General features: G+C 35.8%; 1 protein-coding gene across 1 annotated transcript in view; it reads right to left on the bottom strand.

Moving 5' to 3' along the window:
- Positions 1 to 21,538, bottom strand: part of PTPRM (protein tyrosine phosphatase, receptor type M) — a 705,638-nt gene that overhangs the window by 404,643 nt on the left and 279,457 nt on the right. The window contains exon 5 of the mRNA XM_006920073.3: positions 6,334 to 6,449. Within this exon, the coding sequence (XP_006920135.2) occupies positions 6,334 to 6,449 (116 nt within the window). The remainder of the gene's footprint in view (positions 1 to 6,333; positions 6,450 to 21,538) is intronic.

Here is a 21,538-nt window from a genome sequence, read left to right as displayed (position 1 = left end):
ATATATATATATATATATATCATGTATATACATATATGATACTGAGAAGAGAAAATGAAATTCTAGATGTTCCTTTTCATACTTATATATTATTTAATGATGCACAATTGCTGAGTTATGTATTTTTATGTATTTTTAGAGTATATACATATATACTTTAGGGTTATTTTCAAAATACAGGCTCCACGAGTGATTGGAAAGTCGATAATAACAAGAAACATGGTCATGTTTTGGGTGCTTGAATGATTTTACAAATACCTTTCATTTGAGTATCTCCCATGGTTACAATCCATACTGTATGCACAGATTGCCATATCTGACAGTATATAGCGAGCATCTTCAACAAATCCATTGCTTATCAGTTTTGTACTATATAAATACTCTTATAGACACTGTCTTCCTACTGTACATTGTCTGGAAGGTGTTTTAAGTACTTTGTAGCTATAACAGGAGATATTCATGAACTGTGTTTTATTTTGTTGTTCTGTATTCTAGAAAGATCGATTCTGCATTGGCAATAACCTGTGTGGCCCATAGATAAGACAGAAAAAAATGTAAGCAGATGGCACACATCTGTTAATCACAAATATTTCTTCATTAGTGTCATCATCAGATTTATTTGTGTTATGTTTTGTGAAAGACTATGACAGTGATCATATTTAATCTATATTTTAAACAATCAAACCATTGGCCATTTTTCATAGATGTGGATCAATATGTACATGAAATATATATGGGCTGGTTTTTTCTTTTTCTTTTTTTGTCGGGATGGCTCCTTGATGTTAATCATGTAATGTCAGTCACATCCAAATTCTTTTAAAGAAGTGGTAAGAGCATACTGCCTATTTATCTAGCATTGGGATATAAGAAGACAACATAGTAGAGTGGAATTAACTAGTGGTGAATAAAAGTAAAGACACAGAAGTGTACTATTCCCAGCTACGCCATTTCTCTTTGTGGCTTTAGACGATCTTGAACCTCAAACTCCTTATCTACAAAAGAAGCATAAGACCATGTGATATACACTCATGAAACTGCAAAATTCCTGTGGTAGAACTCAAAAGATGGTAACACAACTAACACAATTTATTGCAAGTGATTATACTCTAAAACATTGATATTCCCCAAATAAAAGATACATTATTAATTTCTAAATCTTGACTTACTATTGGGAAGATTTATATTATAGAAAACCCCAAAAATATTTTTTCTCATTCAGTTTTCTGCCTGGATCTCAGAGGTCTAAGTGAGTTTATGTGCAGAAAAACATTTTTTAAACTGTTTTAGCATTAGTGTAATAAGGAAGAAATGTCCATATTCATATCTCTAGACTAGAGAGACCTGATCTGTGATTCCAGGTTTGCTTCTCACCACACCTTCTAAAAAATGGCCTGAGGCTAAAGGCTGGGGCACAGGCAAGAGGGCAGGAGGGCCTTGTGAAACCATCACAAATGCTGCAAATACTCATCACCACTGGAAGCCACTCCTTACACATACAGGCTAATAGAAACTATCCTTGGACATGAAGGATGCTATTCTTATTTTGTTAGCTATTAATAAGACAAACATCTCCCCACACCTATCCAACCAGAGGAAATGAACCATTTAATAGTAAAATTATTCTAACATCACAAATAACAAATTATTCTAACATCACAAATAATAAAAAAATAAAATTATTCTAACACCACAAAGCAAATAACATACTGAGTCTAAGACAAACTAAGTTTCACTTAGAATTTCAAAGTTAACAACAGTTCTATCTAATCATCCCTTTCTGGACACGACCATGTGGAAAGATGCAAGGCACTATACAGTCCCCGATGACAAGAAAGGCAAGAAAGGATTGATCAATAAATAAAGGCATTAATAGATTAATTGTAAAAACAATTTATCAATACTATGATTAAATTTAATAGAACAAAAACAAGAGAGACCTGGTACACGAGAAATTCAATATGAAAGTCAGATCGAGGCTACTAAATACAGCTACCAGTTATATCTTATTTCTGCCTTTTTCTTTCCTGACTTGGAACACATGTCGCTCTTTGCTTCCGACTAGTGATTGTCGACACTGGGCACACACTGGAATCACCTGGGAAGCTTTTAAATACTGAATGGGGGTCCTATCCTAGACCGATTAAATCAGAATCTTAGAGTAGACCAGACATTTTTAAAAATAATTCCCCATGTAGAGTAGTGGAGTCAGGGTGGAAAACTGCATTTAGACCCTTTTTCTCAAAATATTAGCTAGCTTTCTCCCTACAACATGATAGATTCTCTTTAAAATAGTCTCCCACTATGAAATAGGAAGTATTAAAGATCCCAACCCCCAGGAAATGCTCAATTTAAGCACGAGTATCCCAAATCTAAGATATCTGCAAAAACATAAAGAACAAATTGTATTTCCAGCTTGCCTGTAAATTCTTAAAAATTTACTCTGTTGAGAATAAGACTCTGTTGAGGTGAGAGCTTAGACTTCACATTGTATTCTCTCAAGTAACATTAACACGAATATCAGGAGCAAAAAAATTTTTCCTTGAAAAATTATTATTTATAGAGATAAATCAGAGATGACAAGGATAGTTTCATTTTTAAAAGGTAGTTAGTTAATGCATTGCGAAAAGTGCCAATTAAAAATATCTGTCTCATCAACTACCACAGATAGCCAATCTCGATCAAATTTAATACCAAACAACCTCTAAGAAAATAATTCTCAATCTCTAACATTAAGAATCTAAAATAATTAGGAAGTGAGATAAAAAGGAAAAGGTTGACTACTAAAGAACCAGGTCAAGCATAGTTTTCACATGCTGCGAGAAGCTTTTAAAGTAACGATTACAAAATTTTTAGAGAGAACACAGTAAAAATGAATTTGGTAGATATAATTTCAGTTTCTGTGTACATTCCTTCTTCCTGGCTAGGGGACACTCTCAAAGGGGCAGTAGGATATGATAAAAGAGAGTGGCATCAAGGTAGAAGAGAATTGTGCAGAGGACCCAATTGTATTTAAGAAGCTACCTGCTGAATATATTCCCCATTTGTCAACACATTATTGACTAATCATGGATAGCAAGTTTGGCACTCTTCTATTTTTCTCCAGAAATAAAGGAATAAAAATGACTATTTGAGACTTCTGGTCAAGACGGCGGAGTAGGTAAAGGCTGTCTGTGCTCACCTCCTCTCGTGACCGCATCAAAATTACAACTAAACTACAAAACACCCATCATTGAGAAGTGCCTAAAATCTAGCTGAATATAAGTCTTACAACTAAAGACATACAGAAGAAGCTACCTTGAGACTGGTAAGAGGGACAAAGACTCAGAATGGACTGGTTTCACACCCGCAAGTGGTGGTTAAAAATCGGGAGGGATATCTCAGATGCAGAGTTCCCTACTGGAGGAGCAAGGAGTCCTAGCCCTATGCTAGGCTCCCCAGTCCATAGCACTGGTTCTGAGAAGAGAAGTCCCCACAACTTCTAGCAATTAAAACAAGCAGAGATTGCAACTGACTAAGACAAGGGTTGCTGGAGTGCCAGGCATTTCCTTAAAGGGCCTGTTAATGAGCTTACTCACTTGCTCTGAGCTCCAGCACTGGAGCAGTTGCTTGAAAAGAGCCAGGGACATGTGGGAAGGAAATGAACTGTCTGATTGCCAGGCAAGGGATGGTGGAACGGCTTTCTCCCAGAAAGAAGTGCTGGCAGAACCCATCGTTGCTTTGTTGAGCCTCCCTCAGGGTGCAGACACAGGTAGCCACCATATCTGAGTTTCTATCAACCTGGCTAATACTGTTCACCCTGCCCTGTTGATTCCCTGAGAAACTGTTCTACTCAACTTATGGGCCTACCCAAGCCTCTTCCAGTGGCTTTTCCATTCAAACGGCCTGTCTTGGCTCATGCTGCAGACTTTCATAAAATTTTTCAAAGGTTCACAAAACCCGATCAAGTAGCATCTGGTCTTGGCATGCCCCATACCTCTTGCTGAATAGCCCTAAGCCTGGCACTAGTGGCAGCAGACCTCAGTTCATAGTTTGGCTTCTTGAGGCACCTCCAAGCCCAGCTCAGGTGGTGGCCATCTGGGGATTGCTTGGTGGTTCATGCCAGAGGGTGCCAGGCAGGGCACAAACTGTGGCTAACCTTGGCTTGTTGCGGGGTTCCTCCCAGGAGGCCCTGGGGCCAGCATGCCCAGTGGTCGGCTTCAAAACAAGCCTGAACACTACCCCAAGGCTGTATCTGAGGACAGTACACCCAAAAGGAAGACTGGGCAGACACCAGAGCCCTGCTAAAGCAAACCTTGCTTCATGGGATCAGCCTGCGCACAACACTTCTTCCATTGTAGTCACCAGTCTTCAGAACAAATCAGCCCATGGGTCAATCCCTTCCATTGACGTGTAAACAGCAACCAAGTCTCAAATACTATAGAAGGGCACATAAAACCCATACAAAGGACACACCTGGAGCACCCGGCTCAGGTGACCAGAAAAATTGTGCCTCTGGGCCCCACAGGACACCTCTACATAAAGCTTCTCTACTAAGACTGGGAGTCAAGTAGCCCTGACTAATACATAAAAACTAACACAGGAAGACAGCCAAAATGAGGAGACAAAGAAACATGTCCCAAATGAAAGAAGAAACATGTCCCAAATGAAAGAACAGAATAGGTTCCAAAAAAAGAACTAAACAAAATGGAGACCAGCAATCTATTAGATGCAGAGTTCAAAACACTGGTTATAAAGATGCTCAGTGACTAGGGGAAGAGTAGATGAACTTAGTGAGAACTTTAAAAAGAGATAAAAAACATATAGATGAAGACAGAAAACATAAAAAATAACCAGTCAGAAATTAAGAATAACTGAAATAAAGAATGCATTAATTAGAGGGAATCAACAGTAGATTATAGAAGCAGAAATATCAAATCAGCAATTTAGAGGATAAGGTACAAAAAACACCTAATCATAACAGCAACAAGAAAAAAGAATCCAAAAAATGGGGCCTCTGGGATAGTATCAAGCATACCAACATTCACATCATAGAAGTATCAGAAAAAAAAGAGAGAACAAGAAATTGAAAACCTATTTGAAGAAATCATGACAGAAAACTTGCCTAACCTGAAGAAGGAAACAGACATACAAGCCCAAGAAGCATGGAGAGTCCCAAAGAAGATGAGCCCAAACAGGCCCACACCAAAGCACATCATAATTAAAATGCCAAAGGTTAATGGTGAAGAGAGAATCTTAAAATCAGCAAGAGAAAAGCAATTAGTTATCTACAAAGGAGCTTCCCATTAGACTGTCAGCTGTTTTCTCAACAGAAACTTTGCAGGCCAGAAGGGATTGGCAAGAAATATTCAAAGCGATGAAAAGCAAGGACCTACAACCAAGATTACTCTACCCCTCAAAGCTATCATTTAGAATCGAAAGACAGATAAAGAGCTTCTCAAATAAGAAAAATCTAAAGGTGTTTATCAACAACAGAGCAGTATTATAAGAAATGTTAGAGGGACTTCTTGAAGAAAATGAAGAAGAAAAAAACACGTCGAAATATGAATAATAAAATGGCAATAACTACATATCTAGCAGCAATTACTTTGAGTATAAATAAATTAAATGCTCCAATGAAACAATAAAGTGGGTAAATGAATAAGAAAACAAGACCCTTACATATCTTACCTACAAGAGACCCACTTCAGATCGAAAGACATTTAGAGACTGAAAGTAAAGGATGGAAAAAGATATTTCGTGAAAATGGAAACAAAAACAAAAACAAAAACAAAAACAAAAACAAAAACAAACCTGTGGTAGCAATACTTATACCAGACAAATAGACTTTAAAACAAAGGTTATAACAAGAGACAAAGAAGGACCCAGTGATCACACTTCTGAGTAATTATTCAGAGAAACCCAAAACACTACTTCAAAGGGACATGTGAATCCACATGTTCATTGCAGCATTATTTAAAATAGTTAAGATATGGAGAGAAAGACTGACTCTTGGATTTTTCTCTAGAAGAGTGAGGAAAGGGAACTTTATTTTTTGTACTTTAACACATCGATCTAAAAGTAATTTGACAACCAGATCTTCAAAGCTTGATGGCTAAGCAGAAGCAAAGAAAAAAAAAATTCAAAACAAAGTCTGTGACAAACAATAATTAGCTTATCTAGAACTCTTAGTAATCTGGCCACTTAGAAAAGGAGGAAAGGAACCAGGAAATCTCCCCCACAGCATCCATCTTCCAACAGGGACCTGGCACTGACACGTTCCTCTGGTCCTCTCCTCAGGGGACATGCATTCTTTCAGCTGGATTCTCACTGAACTGGTGAAAGGAATTACTGTACCTGTAACCAGAGCCTGTCGCCTGCCACGGTCCTGCCGATGGCACTGCACTGGAAGGTGGCAAACTGGCCAGCATTCACTTCCACATTCTGAATCCTCAGGAAGTGCGGAGTTCTGGCTATATGGAGAAAAACAATGAAAGATATTAAGATTGGAGATCTGTAACTCATATGTGTCTTTTGGATCCATCTGCAACTTTGGGGCTTTCCATTCTGTTTACTTTTGAAGAAAATAATGCTTTTTCTTATCAGAGCTTTAAAGAATTCATTATAATTGTAAAAGAGATCATGGAAGGCTTCGGTGAGCTATGTAAAAGATAAAAAAGCCAAGTGTTCTGGGATAGAACCAAACAGAAAGAAGATATTTTATTGTTCCTGCTGTGCAAATTATCACGGCTCAGCAGTCTTCTTGTAATAACAGATCTGTATTAATAAAGATTACACTGAAGCCTAATTGATGTTTTGAACAAAAACATATTATATATTTATACTAGCAACATGAAAAGAACAGTAAGAAGTTAAATGATGTTGTCAAGGAAACTTTTTAAGCCAAGTACAGAGCTGTGTATAATATATATTTTAATACAACTAATTGGTATGCAGTATTACTTGGGTAAGATTTCCCAGCTACCAAAAATACTACCCCTATAGAGAGATTCTGTGAAATTATGCCAAGACTGCCATAGTATGGCAGATTTTGCTGACTCTTATTTCCAATTCAAAAAGAAAGAATGACTTCAAATGTTAAACAGCATTAAGTGTCATAACACACATTGTCCATAGGGGGCAGCTGTTTAAATAACGATAATTCTATTTGATCTGAGAAGCACAGACCAATTTATGCACGACACTGGAAACGTGTCAAGGAACTGGAATGATAGGTCAAGGACTAAATTGTATAACTTCTGCTTTTAGGAAAAAATTCTCTTATTGTAACAATGATAGAGTGAAAGAGCAGCAGAGTGGGGAGAGAGGAGGTTAGGGAATAGAAAAGACAACAGGACGATAGTATTTACTTGGATGAATAGATAAATTTAGACAATAACTAGAATAAATGATTTATACCCTGCCAGCTTTTCCCCTTTGTCAATGTGTCTTTAGGCTGTCTAGACACTTTGAAAGAATGGTGCCCACTACTGGGTAACTAAAGATGATAAACTAGTACTAATATTAGCCTGTGCTGAACATAATTAGGAATGGAATTGGGTTACTCTCCAAGAAGAAAGAAAAAACAATTTTAATATCAATAACATACAGGAAACTCTCATTACTAATTTGGAGATTACTAATAATTCAATGTATTCTTGAGCTTAGCATGCAAAAATCCTAAAGAACTTCTCAAAAAGCATTATAACATTGGGTTATTGTTTATACTATTAATATATTAATTTAAAATACTATGAATTATTTTTTCACTAACTTAATAAAATTACCCTTTGTCAGGAATAACATGATTCCATGGTTTGTAAAGATCTCTGTAAAATGTCTCTAAATCAAATTTCCTTTCTACTCTCTGTTTCCAAAAGGCTAAAAGACCAATTGTTTTTAGAAAATGAAAAAAGATAACATTTTTGAGCATTTCTGTGCTAGAAACTTTTCCACTGAATACTCACAAATGTTCTGTGAGGTAGATATCTTTTCCATTTTACAGATAGGGGCAGAAACTTATGTGTATTGGCTCGTAAGTGTCAGAACCAGAGTGTACAGTTTGGTCCACCCAGTTCCAAAGCTGAAGCACAGCCCGCTGCACCACACTGCCTTTGCAAGTCTTGCCACCAGTGCTGCCTTTCCCGTGTTCTTCATCCCACTAGAAGGGGCTCTGTTGAATTTTAGCTTCTTTCAAGGGTCTTTTCAAACACTATTTCTTCCATGAAGCTTCCATGGATTCTTTTGTCTTGTTGATAGAACTTTTCAATATCACATATTACTCAACATCACATATCTTATATACAGTAGCCCCTGGTGGATGCCTGAAACCACAGATAGCATTGAATCTTATATATTCTGCTTTTCCTATATATACATACCTATGATAAAGTTGAATTTATAAATTAGGCACAGTAAGAGACTAATAACAATAATAATATAGAACAATTATAACAATATATTGTAATAAAAGTTAAGTGAATGTGGTCTCTCTCTCTCAAAATATCTGCTAACCAAGATGGCTACCAAGTGACTAAAGGGCAATAGCATATACAGTGTGGATATGCTAAATGGTGAGACAGAGTGAGACTGTGCGAGATTTCATCATGCTACTCAGAATGGTACACAATTTAAAACTTATTGTTTACTTCTGGAATTTTCCATTTAATATTTTTGGAACATAGTTGAAACCATGGAAAATAAAATCATAGATAAGGGGGGACTACCATATTACAGTTATTGAGATGACATTCCTTGTTGGCATTTTTGGGATGACATTCAATGTTGTCTTAATCACTTGTGCGTGCAATAAATAGCACTTGATATTAATGCTTCTCACATAGCAGAAACTCAATATCATAATTAAATTGATTTCATATTATTTAAAATAAAACAATACACGTATCCTTGAAAGTAACTGACAGTTGACCCTTGACTGTAGGGGTTAGGGTTCCTTAACCCCACACAGTCAAAATTCCACAAATAGCTTTTGACTCCTTCATCACTCAATTACTAATAGCCTACTGTTGACTAGAAGCCTTACCAATAACATAGTCGATTAACACATATTTTGCATGTTTTATATACGATATTCTTACAATAATCTAAAGAAAATGTTATTTAAAAAATCATAAGAAAAACACATTTACAGTATTTGTTGAAATAAATTCATGTATAAGTGGACCTGCATAGTTCAAAACGTGTTGTTCAAGGGTCAACTTGCAATTCTAATTTCTGTAGAATTCTGCTCTCCTACCTCACCCTTGATACAAATGAGCAAACTTTTACTGTATGAAAATTTGTAGCAATTATTGTTTTAGATTTACCTATTCAGAGATCCCCAACATTAACAGAGATCATTAAGAATTTGACATTTGACTAAATTAATAAGACTACATTGGAAGCCGAAAAGCTGTTTTCTTATCAAGGAAATTTAAACAAAACTGAGTATTCCTCTTCTTCTAATCCAACACAATATGTCTATTACAATACAAAAGTCATCAACTGGAAACTTTTCCAACTGTTTTTCCCCTGTAAAATAATTCTAAGTACACCCTCTGGCCACTTGGACACTGTAAGTATGCTCTGTACACACCATCGGGAAAAAGAAGAAAAACAATGTAAGTGAAGACTCCTCTGTTCGCCAGTGTATTTATACGACAGTAGATTTTAGCTACTTCACAGGAATTCTAAGGTAGCTGATCAGAGCAACTTATGCTTTGCAATCTTTCAGGGGACAGACTCTCTCTCTCTCTCTCTCTCTCTCTCTCTCTCTCTCTCTCTCTCTCTCCCACGCCTCCCCGGCCTCTGCATTGCTAAGGAACTGCTAGATACACTTCTTGCCAACAATCCTGAGCCACCAGTGGTCCCCTTTTTAAGGGATCTCCCACTTACTCACCATCACAGCCTCCAAACCCTCTACCAAAATTGCTCTCCTCAGATTGCATCTTCCAGCAATGAGAAATGCTTTCAGTCACACTAATATTTTTTTGAAACTTCCCAAAAAACTTTTAAAATTCTACTTTCAGAGTCATGTTCCTGCAGTTCTTTCCTTTGTGCATTCTTCTTTGTGTTCCCCTCCTCCTCCCCGCCGCCCCCAAACGTAGATTTGTCCCAGAACTAGAACTTGGCATATTTCTCTTTTCATATTTTCTGTTGCGAATGTCTTCTGCCTCCATAGTCAACAACCCAGAAAACTCCCCAAGCCATATCCCCAGTGCTCTCACTAAAAAACACAACAAAACAGAACATAGTATTTCTGAGGCTCTTACAAACAAGGCGCCTGTGAAAATTCTTACTGTCTACATTTCTGACAGCCACAAGGGAAGTTCTTATTTATAAGGAGCCTTGTAGCCACTTTGGTCAATTCTGTGGCCCTGCAAGAGCAGCGAGGCCCCTTCAAAGTCAAGCCTGACATCACACTGCACTCCAGACAAAGGGCACCCAGACTAGGGAATACAATAGCCACTATAGCCCACATGGTCATCCCTGTCCCAGAGCCAGACTCCACATCTACAGTCACATCAAGACTAACGCTGATAAGTCAGGTGTGATCAGAGAGTGATAAATACTACGGGGAACTGTTGTCCTATGAAGAACAAGTTTTTTAACCCATTCCTCCTTAGAAGAAAAGGTGCAGCTCTCTACCAGTGTTAATTTAATTTTACATAAACACGCTCTTTGAGGCTGAAGCATATCTGACTGGTTTTCAATGTGAAAATAAAATATAAAAACTATTTTTCAAATTATTTCTAAACAGAAATTGTCTCTAATATTAATTTAACAGAAATATATATGATGATCAATATTTAATAATTTTTTTCTGAGTGGTAATTTTCAAAGCATGGAACAATACAAAGCGGAACATCACATTCTGCTCAAAAATACTGCGTTTCTCTCCGGGTCTTCTTGCCATTCTTGTGGTTGTGCCAGCAGCAAACTGCAGTGACCAGTTGGATTCTGTTTCCCTGATGTTGGTGGTATACTCTCGGGGAAAGGTCTTCCAGACAGTCAAAGAGGTGTGACATCATCAGAGCACGGACGACCTCAAAGATGTTGCTGCCCTGGCTTATGATACTTTTCCAGCATTCTTTGAATCAGCATCAGTCTGAAGTTTACATGGCTAATCGTGTGTTCAGAATTGTCCTTCTACAAGATGTAGGAGTTCAACACTGTAATGTTTAGAAGGTGGCTAAAGAATGTCATACCAAAACTTGTGCCTTCTGCTCTCAGCTGGATAAGAAGTGAGAGTCTGATCAGCTGAGTCCACTGCTCCCATATTCTTATAATCCACAATGACACGTGGCTTCTTAGTTTTCTTTCCATTTCTGTTGTCTACTTCAATCACTGTACCATTGTGGAATGCTGACAACATTGTCACCTCCTTCTTGTCAAATCATTTCAGTGCCATAAGTTCACTACAGAATCTGGCTACAGGAATCCCCTTTGCCTTTTTTTCAGATCATTTGGCATCTGTTTTCTGTTCAAACAAACTGTCCCAAATTCATCAGTCCTGTTTTGATGTAATTCTCTGAAAAGCATGGGAAATGCATGGCAAACTTTTGGGGTAAGCTTAGGACTATAATTTGCATGTTATCTTGGGGTAAATACTGTAGCTGCAAGTGCCACCAGCAAGTATTCTTGGGCAAACAAGAAATGGGTTAAAAGTAGACCCTTTAGTCTAGTGAAGGAAAAACTGGGGCACAAGGGAAGGATAGGGGAAATTGAGAATGATAGCTGACTTCAAATTTTGTGAAATGGACACAATATGCAGAAACTATGGAGAGGCAAGTCACCTTAGAGATAAAGAAAGGTTTCTTAACACTTAGACTGATAGACATAGTATCAGCTATGAAGAAGACATTTGTGGAGGAAGAATTTGCAGTTGGTGGGCAGAATTGTGGGTAGCCTGGGCACCCCTTTTGTGACTGGTTTCTTACTGACTGTTGCCAGCTCTTAGATGGTTTATTCAAGTCTAAATAAAGGATCCCAGGTCATAAGGGTCCTTGTCACATCCTTTTCCATTGCATTGGTAGTGCTCTGTCTGTGGCAGTGGGATATTTGCCTTCTTTCTCCTTGGCTATCTTTGGGTATGGAGGCTGCATCTTCTGCATCCTCTTTGTGGACACCTCCTGCATCCATGGTTAAATTATAAAAAAGCTTATTGTTTGAGTCACATTTGGAATGAGTACAGTCTCTGAAGCTGGGTTAGAATTCCAGGCTTCTTTGTTTGGTGCCTATTGGGCTGGAAGTTCTTCTGCCTGGTTTTGGTTTCGAGGCCTCTCTGTTCTCCCTTCTTGATCCTACTCCTGTCATGACAAGTGCTCAGTCAACCAAAGTCCCCTCTTCTCAAATCCCAGCCGACTATGTGCTCTGCCAGTATGGTGCTATCTCTGTCTACTTCCTTTATTATGGCCATGACTTCATTGAGCATAATTTAGAACTTCAATGGCTCTTTTGAAAAAACTTAAATCTCTCAAGCTGGGTCCTACATACATTGGCCACCCTTCCCCCACTTCCATATTCCTCTGGATTTTTAAAGACTTAAGTTATCCCACATAATCAGATAGCGGGACATCTCACAAATGTTGCCCTCTCTTGTCCACCTCATGGCCTCCTAATTCTGCTTCCTTCTTGCTGCCAGTCAATATAAAAAGTTGGGTCTCTAACACAAGATGTTTGGGTGTGTAGCCATCTTTCATAATAACTGGGGTTAATGAAGTGTTAAACCTGAGGCTGTTATTCTGCAGTTTTACCCCTCACTTGCTTAAGCTCAAGGTCAGTTCTGAGTCCGTGCTGAAGAGTTATTTATATTTTCAGGATCATCCCTAGTATATCCTCATGCAGTTAAGTTACTAAAATGTAAAAATTAAAAGTCTTCCCTAAAAACACTGCAAAATTTCCATGTGCTACTCATGTATGTCTTAGGCCTTGGCTTCCTACCCTGCATCCCATCTAAGACTCCTTCTCCTTCCTTTTTCTCCACTCCCTCAAAAATTCTCAGGCTGCCCAAACACTCAAAATCCCTCTTGCTTTTCCTATGCATTACAACTGAGTTCTCTTAACTTTTCTCAGCCAGAAGGGCCATCAAGGTGTTATGGAAACAAAAGAGCTCTGCATCCACCTCTCCTGTAGGTGCAGAAATGCAGGGAAGGCTTGCTTTCCTACAGGAACCTTTTCCTTCATGCTATAATCATTAGAAAGAGATTTGTAGCCTTTCAAAGACTTCCATACTTTCTGAGGGGCACATGGAGAAAGCTAAAATACATTTAGTCTGGAACATGTAGAGTAAGCTTCCAATGGACTAAAATCATTGACAAAAAAATGAATTTCAAATTTTATATGTATGTTAGGAGAGTATTTTGGAAAACCAAAGTAAGCTATCCATATAGTTTTCTTTTCTTTTAATATTACAGCATGTTTCTGAAATGTCTGAGAAATAATATATTTTTCCCCAAATTTGAATGGCTTCCTGAAACAACTTACTTAGACTGTCTTCATTTACATAATCCTCCTACTAATTATGACTAATATATTAAAAGATGTTCAAGATATTTGAAATCAATTTCTCCTAAAATTTATGATTTAATTTATTTTTTAGTTTTAGAAAATAATTTCAATAATAAACATTAAAGAGAAGTAATTAATTTTAATCATATATAAATTTATCTCTAAGAAGCAACTTTTGAAATGTGCATACATTTCTGCACACTTAACTTTTTTAAATGAAAAGCATCCGTAACCTGTGGAAGAGACACAAAGCATGTTCACCTAAAGCTTAGGCCTCTTTAGGGAGGCTAGAAAATTAAACTTTGATGTGTCTAGGTTCAGAGTGGATTCATGAATGTTCATACAGATTATTTACTTACACTAGGTAAGGAGGCAGATGAAAAGCCAAATCATGAGAACAGCAGAAAATGGGGTGGGAATGGGAGGCAGGGTGTGAAGGGAAAAAATTCCCATGGGAACCAAAAAAAAGGAACACTTCCAGCACCTGATAAAATCCCCTCTCTCTCACATGGGCATATATGGGTGGCTGCATCAGTCATGGGCTGCTCTGAGAGATCTAGTGTGAGTATTTGGCTTCACGCAACATTGTCAGGGTAATCCTCTGCTATTAAAGAAACTTTACATCCCCTAAAACTGGTCTATTGATATCTTTTTACCTTTTAGTGGCAACCATGCACCTTTCTTTTTAACAAGATATCGTCAGCATTTTCCCTTATTAAATATTCATTTAAACTATTTGAAAATCTGCCTAATATATGTCAATGGTTCTCAATCATGGGCAATGTTGCTCCTTCCCAAGGGACGTTTGACAATGTCTGGAGACATTTTTGCTTGTGGGGAAGGTGGTGGTACTACTGGTATCCAGTAGGCAGAAGCCAGGGATGGTGTTAAACATCCTACAATGCACAAGACAGCACCCACAGAAAAGAGTTATCAGGTTCAAAATGTCAGTAGTGTCAAGGCTGAGAAATCCCAATGCACAGTACACAGACATGTGAAAGTTTACTGTTGTTGAACATTTGAGTTTTTATACATAATGCCAAGGTAAAAGTTTTCATAATTAAATCATCATGTAGACTTTTTGGTTTTTCCTTGAGATAATTTTTTAGAAATCAAATTACTAAGACAAAAATATGCATTTTAAAAAGGCTTTTGACACAAATTGCCAAACTGATTTCCTTAAAGTGCATAACAATTTGCATTTCTACCAGCAGGGTATAAAAGGATCTTCATCACCCCCTCAAAAACACCAGTATTAATTTCTGTAAACTTTCATGATAAACTTATGAAAAATATGTACTTTACTCTATAAGTTAAGTTAGTAATAATAAATAATTTGAATATCGGGGTTGTCACTGGTTCTGCTATCAGCCTGTTGATGCACAGAAAGTACTCCCTGGGAAGACTGCTTCTAAAAGTCCCTGCTTCTAACACTGCCTACCTGAACCAAAGAGAAAGACAGTAAAACTCATTTATCAATACCATCTCCTAATACTAACTGTCTGTAGGGGGTTGTCTATTAGGATATAACTTACATTCTTAATTTGAAGGCCAAAGATATGACTGTCTGTGTTCATTCCACTCTTAATAAAGACGTGCTACACAGAATGAAAGTTATCATTTCTCCTTTAGAATTATTTTGATCTTCAATTTGGCTTTCTCAAAGACTGCCAGTGTATATTACTTGCACAGTGAGGTTCAGAGTCTAAGGATTTTATGCCTCTCTTCAATCATATTTGGGTGAGGGCCCTACTCTGCAACAGATTGACGGTCTATGGTTTGGGAGATAGTATTGCTTGGTTGAGAAAGAACTGCCAGAAAAAAATAATCTGGCTAAAATAAAAAAGCCAGACTTCAAATGGAAACCAGATGAAAACATGCAAACATATTAAGTGTAAACACTTTTATAATCAAATTATCCTTTTCAAATGCAAGAAAACTGACCCAAATGAAAGATAGTAACTCATCTATCAGATAAATAAGAAAAAAAAAAAAGTGACTGTGGGATTCTATTTTTCAGATTAGTTTCCTCCAAAAGCATGAAAGCCAAAATTTCTACTAATGGCATTTGTAAGTTTTTGCAATCAGTATCAAAGGGCTATATAATCTTTCCAAAGTTTTAGGATGTCTGGATTCTCCCTGTCTAGTGCAATAAATCCTAAAATTGTTTTCAGCAGGGAAGCAATTTAAGGCTGATAATATTGTAAGATTTATATTTTAGTACATGTGTGTTCAAGCTTCAATACTTCAGCCTCTTACCACATCTGAATGGAAGCAAACATTCCTAAAATGAAGGCTTAGTGGATTTTTTTTTTTTTTTTAATTTGGAAAACAGGGATTTGAAAAAGTACCTATATGATAGGATTGGGATAAAGATTATATAAGATGATGTTGGGAAGGCATACTGCATGCCTTGTACTTAGCCTCGAAAAAGTATTCATTACTATTTAAAATAACTGATTTATCACTGGAAACTGGAAAAGATCCCAAGAAAAAGAGCTCTACAGCCAGAAAAGTTTTGAGCCCATGCTGAGCTGTATCTCTGAACCTTGCCAAACTACCTTAATTGTAACACCAGGTAGAATACCGTTAGAGTGGAAAATTTCAATCTATCCCATATTCAAAAAGAAAAACTTCTCTCTCTCCAAATTTATAAGCCCATTTGTCTCCTGGATACCCTTTCAAAATGCTATGCGAGCTTTCTTCTAAAAGCTGCAGGAGTCCTAAAAACTATCTTCCATGAATATCAAATGGGTTTTTAGTACACCTCTCCTATTTTCTCATTTCTGCCATATTCTCTTGTTTGTCACTAAGAAAACAGTTTTTCAAAGAATCGAGATTTTGGGGCAGTAACTGATCTCAAATTAGCCTTTGATCCCAAAGTCAGGAATTAGCATTGACCAAGATGCAAATCTTTTTGTAAAAGTTTCATATTATTGATTCTTCAAAGTCTGCATCAGAATACTAACAACAAAATCAGAGAACAATAATTTGTGAGATCAAAGTGTAAACTGAAGTGAGACAAGAGGACTATGTCCTATCCCTTTTTAACTTTCATTTACATTTTAATGTAATGGCATTTACTGTAGGCATGCCCAACTGCTAAAATAAACAGTCAACATTTCTCTCTATTTGTGTAGCATACCAGCACAAATAAGAAAACCAACTTCTGCCAAAAAGAATAGCCTGGTACTGCCTACTCAATACTGAAAAACAGTATATTTGCAAACATTTAAAAAATTGTAAATAGACACTGCTAGATTATTCCATCTAAGAAATCAATCAATTTAGTTACTTAGGGTTAGAATCTGCAGCTAACTCATTTTAGAAGACCTATCAGGATATAGTGCCTAATAATAACAACAGCAACCACAGCTAACATTTACTGAGCTCTTTGAGTGTACTAAGCGTTATTCTAAATTCCTTATGTACATTAACTCATTTAATTCCTACATTTACTCCGTGAGGAAAGCATTATTATTATTATCATTCTATTATATGAATGAGGTTATGGGGCCAAGGAAGTCAAGTAATTCTTGTGATAGAAGCAAAAAGCTTTGCTCTTAACCTGTTTGTTTTGTTTTGTTTTGTGTGTTTTTTTGCTTAAAGTTAGAATGGATCTTAATGGAATAATTTTTCAAGTGGAAAAAGAGAATCAACATTCTTATCATGAAAAAATAAGTTAGCATTATATACAAATGAGTTTTATAAATCACCCACACCTTGAAAAAGAATGATATATCTTTGGAGAAAAATCCAAGTTAAGTTCTTACGTGTTTAAAATGAAATGTTAGTTCTGAGTCCTATGCATCTCTTAACCAAAGCATGGGGATATGTCTTTATTCAACAGAACGTAATTCAGAAAACAATTCTAATTTATTATTTGTCACTGTTATTCTTATTTTAATCACACTGTTTAATGTCTTCATAGATAAAATCTAAATTTGGAAGTAGACAAGCAATGTTTGGGTATGTGAATAACTCAATGAGTGAAAAAATAATTTTGTTTTAGAACATAAGAATAATTTTGAACCTAGGATGCCATAGTTTGAACTCAGCATTTCTTAAATATTTGAAGAAACTGGTGACTTATTTCATATTGCAAAGTAGCAATACAGAATAGTCTCGCATTTTGTATTCATTTTATACAATATTTGGCACATGGGTTTATAAGGTGTTTTTTTAATCTTTTGCATTATATTATTATATTTTTAAATTAGCAGAAAAATAATAGAGTTTAATTCTGTGTAATCTTTAAATTTCTGGATTCAAGGTATCATTTCATGTGTTATATGACAACATATAAAAGATTATATACTATAATCAAGTGAGATTTACCCTAGGAATGCTAGGTCGACTTGTCTTCAAAAATCAACAATATAATATACCCCACAAACTGAATAAAGACAAAAACCACATGATAATCTGATAGATAACGGGGTTCAGGATATACTATCCTAAAATATGGCACTTTGGTATATTGAATATTTTAAGCTGAAGGAGTTTGAGAAAAATGGCAGAGTAAGAAGGTCACTCTGACCTTCCCTACATTTCCCCTGAAATAGGTCATAAAACCCTTATGTGAAAGATGCCCTACCTATACCTGGGGGAAAGGAGCCTCCTTATCTCCAAAAACAAACGGACACCAAGAAGAATCCAAGCAAACATGTCTTACTAAGTTTCTTTTAGTTTACTACACTTACGTCATACTCTTTAACCTATCATATTCTTCCTGGATTGTCCACTCTTCATCAAACCTAGAATGAAAATACTCAAGTCTAATTGTTTCTTCAGGCTTTCATTTCTTAATAAGGCTCTCGTATCATGAAAAAGGTATATTAAATAAATTTGTATGTTTTTCTCCTGTTAATCTGTCTTTGTCAGTTTAATTTTCATACCTAGCCAAGGGACCTTAAGAGGGTGGAGGAAACTTTTTCCTCCCCTACAAAGACAAAAAAAAAAAAAAAGCATTAAAGTATTTGCTAAGTTCTAACACCCCTTCATGATAAACAAAACAAAACAAACAGAAAACACTCAAGAAAGCAGGAATAAAAGAGAATGTCTTTCCTTATTTGAGCATCTACAAAAAACCCAAACCCACAGATAACATCACACATCAGTAAAGACTGAAAGCTTTCCTCCAAAGATCAGGAACAAGACAAGGATGCATATTCTTTCCACTTCCACTCAACATTGTATTGGAGATTCTAGCCATGACAATTAGGCAAGAAAAAGAATAAAAGACATGTAGATTGCAAAACAGGATGTAAAACTATCTCTACTTGAAGATGACATGGTCTCGTATGGGAAAAATTCTAAGGATACACAAAAAGCAATTAGATCTTATAAATAAGTTCAACAAGGTCTCAGGATATTAGATCAATATAATAAAAAAATCAATTAGATCTTAAAGTGTATTTCTATACACTTGCAATGAATAATCCAACAATTAAATTAAGAAAACAATTCCATTTATAATACCATCAAAATAAAATACCTAGGAATAAATTTAACAAAAGAAGTACAAAGCTTGTATCTTGTAAACTATAAACACTATGGAAGGAAATTTTTTAAAAACCTTAATAAAAGGAAAGAGAGCCCATGTTCATGGATAAAAATACCTACTATGGTTAAGATGACAATAACCCTCCAACCCAAAGTGGTCTCCAGATTTAACACAGTTCTTCTTAGTATATTAGCTTGGTTTTTGGCTGAAATTGACCAGTTTATACTAAGATACATATGGAAATGCAAGGGATCCAGAACAGACAAAACAATATATAATTTTTTTTAAAGTAGGAGGATTCACAGATCGCCATTTCAAATTTACTACAAAGTTACAGTAATCAAGACAGTGTGGTGCTGACAAAAAGACAGACATAGATTAACAGAATGAAATTGGGTGTCCAGAAATAAACTTTTGTATTTACAGTCAATTGATTTTCAGCAAAGATGCCAAAGTAGTTGAATGAGAGAAAGAATAGTCTTTCAACAGATGGTGCTGGAATGCAAAAAGAATGAAGTTGTATCACTTCCTTAAATCATATACAAATATGAACTCAAAATAGAACAGAGACTGATATGTAAGTTGAAACTAAAACTCTTAGAAGAAATCATAGTAGTAAACCTTTATGATCTTGAATTAGGCAACACATTCTTAGATATAACAGAAAATGACAGAAGTGGCATAAATTACAAAAGAAAAAATAGAAGATTGGACTTTATTAAATTAAAAACTTTATGCTGCAAAAAATATCATCAAGAAAATAAAAAATAAAACCTCACAATTTGGAGGAAAATATCTTCAAATCATATACATATATATCTAATAAGAGACTTGTATCTACTTATATAACTAACACAACTCAAAATAAATAACTGAAAATGGGGAAAGGATTTCAACAGTCATTTCTCTAAAAAAGATATACAGGTGGCCAATAAGCACATGAAAAGATACTTAACATCATTAGCCATTAAGGAATCAAAACCACAGAGATACCACTTTAAACCCATTAGGATGGCTATGATTAAGAGACAGATAATAACAAATATCAGCAAGAAAATGGAAAAATTGGAACCCTCATACACTGCTTTTAAGAATATAAAATGGTGCAGGTGATTTGAAAAACAATTTCACAGTTCCTCAAAATGCTAAACATAGATTTACCAGGTAACCCAGCAATTCTACTCCCAAGTATATACACAAGATAATTAAAAACAAATATCGCACAAAAGCCTGTACATAAATGTCCACAGCAGCATTATTCACAATAGCCAAAAGTTGGAAACAGCTTGAATGTTTATCAATTGATGAATGAATAAAGAAAATGGGGTATACCATACAATGGAATATTACTTGGCTTTCAGAAAGAATGAAGTATTGACTCACTCTACAACATGGATTAACCATGAAATGCTATGCTAAATGACAGAAGGCAGAGAAAAAGGACAATGCACTGAATGCCTGCATTTAAATGAAATAATGAAGAGTGAGAAAATCTATCGGGACAGAAAGCAGATTGGTGGTTGCCTTGGGCTGAGGGTGGGATCCCTGGGGAAATGGAGAACAACTGTTAATGGGTACAGGTTCCTTTTTGCAGTGATGAAAATGTTCTAAAATTGATTGTGGTAATGGTTACACAACTCTTTGAATACACTAAAAACCACTGAATTGCACGCTTTAAATTGGTGAATTGTACGATATGCGAATTCTATCTCAATAAGCCTCTTAAAATGCTGCATGGCTTATAAGATATAAGAAAATATATATCAGTATCCCAACGTAATAATAGAAATACTCATATATTGATAGTTTATAACCTACTTTAAAATAGGAGACAATATTATGAAGCTGATAAAATGCTTCTTCAGTTTCTCCTACTAGGATTATTGAACTAAATTCAAAATATATATTTTAGTGTGCATATCAAATACAAAAATTATCTATGCTCATTAGAAGTGGTCTTAAGCCAGAGATCTGCTGTATCCACAGCCATTTCTACATTTCAAGCTGATTCTCCATCTGACTGTCACTACATTAAAATCAATTTTATGAGCAACTGTATACTCGTAACAGAATAGCTACTTTTTAAAAAATGTTGTAATGCTTACTCATAAACCTATATGAATCCAAACAGGAGCCTTAAAAGTGAAGTAAATAAAGTTCAGCGGTTTTATATCTTTTCGGAAAGCATAATTTTCTATATAAAATATTTATGTTCCTTTATGATTTAAATTTAATGAGTATTCAAAATTTCAAAATAACTGATTACTTAGAAATCTTGATAGAAAATCTGTTAAAATATTACCTGTAAAGTTTTCAATTTAATGGCCAAACTATTGCCTTCTTTAAAATCTTCATTTGCATGTTTTCCTCATAAACTTAGAGATTCAGGAAAAAAATAACTACAGAAAAGCTATCATCAAAACCATTTAAAGCTTATAGTTCAAAATGCTATTATACCATACATCACCTTGGTACAGAGCCTGTTTTGCAATTTTGTGTCTCTTAACAGCAGTTTGGAAAGCCAATTAAGTATTAGCACCAGTATTC

Source organism: Pteropus alecto, unplaced genomic scaffold (assembly GCF_000325575.1).
Source record: "Pteropus alecto unplaced genomic scaffold, ASM32557v1 scaffold146, whole genome shotgun sequence".
Taxonomy (NCBI): Eukaryota; Metazoa; Chordata; class Mammalia; order Chiroptera; family Pteropodidae; genus Pteropus; species Pteropus alecto.
This window is presented reverse-complemented; position numbering and strand designations above follow the sequence as displayed.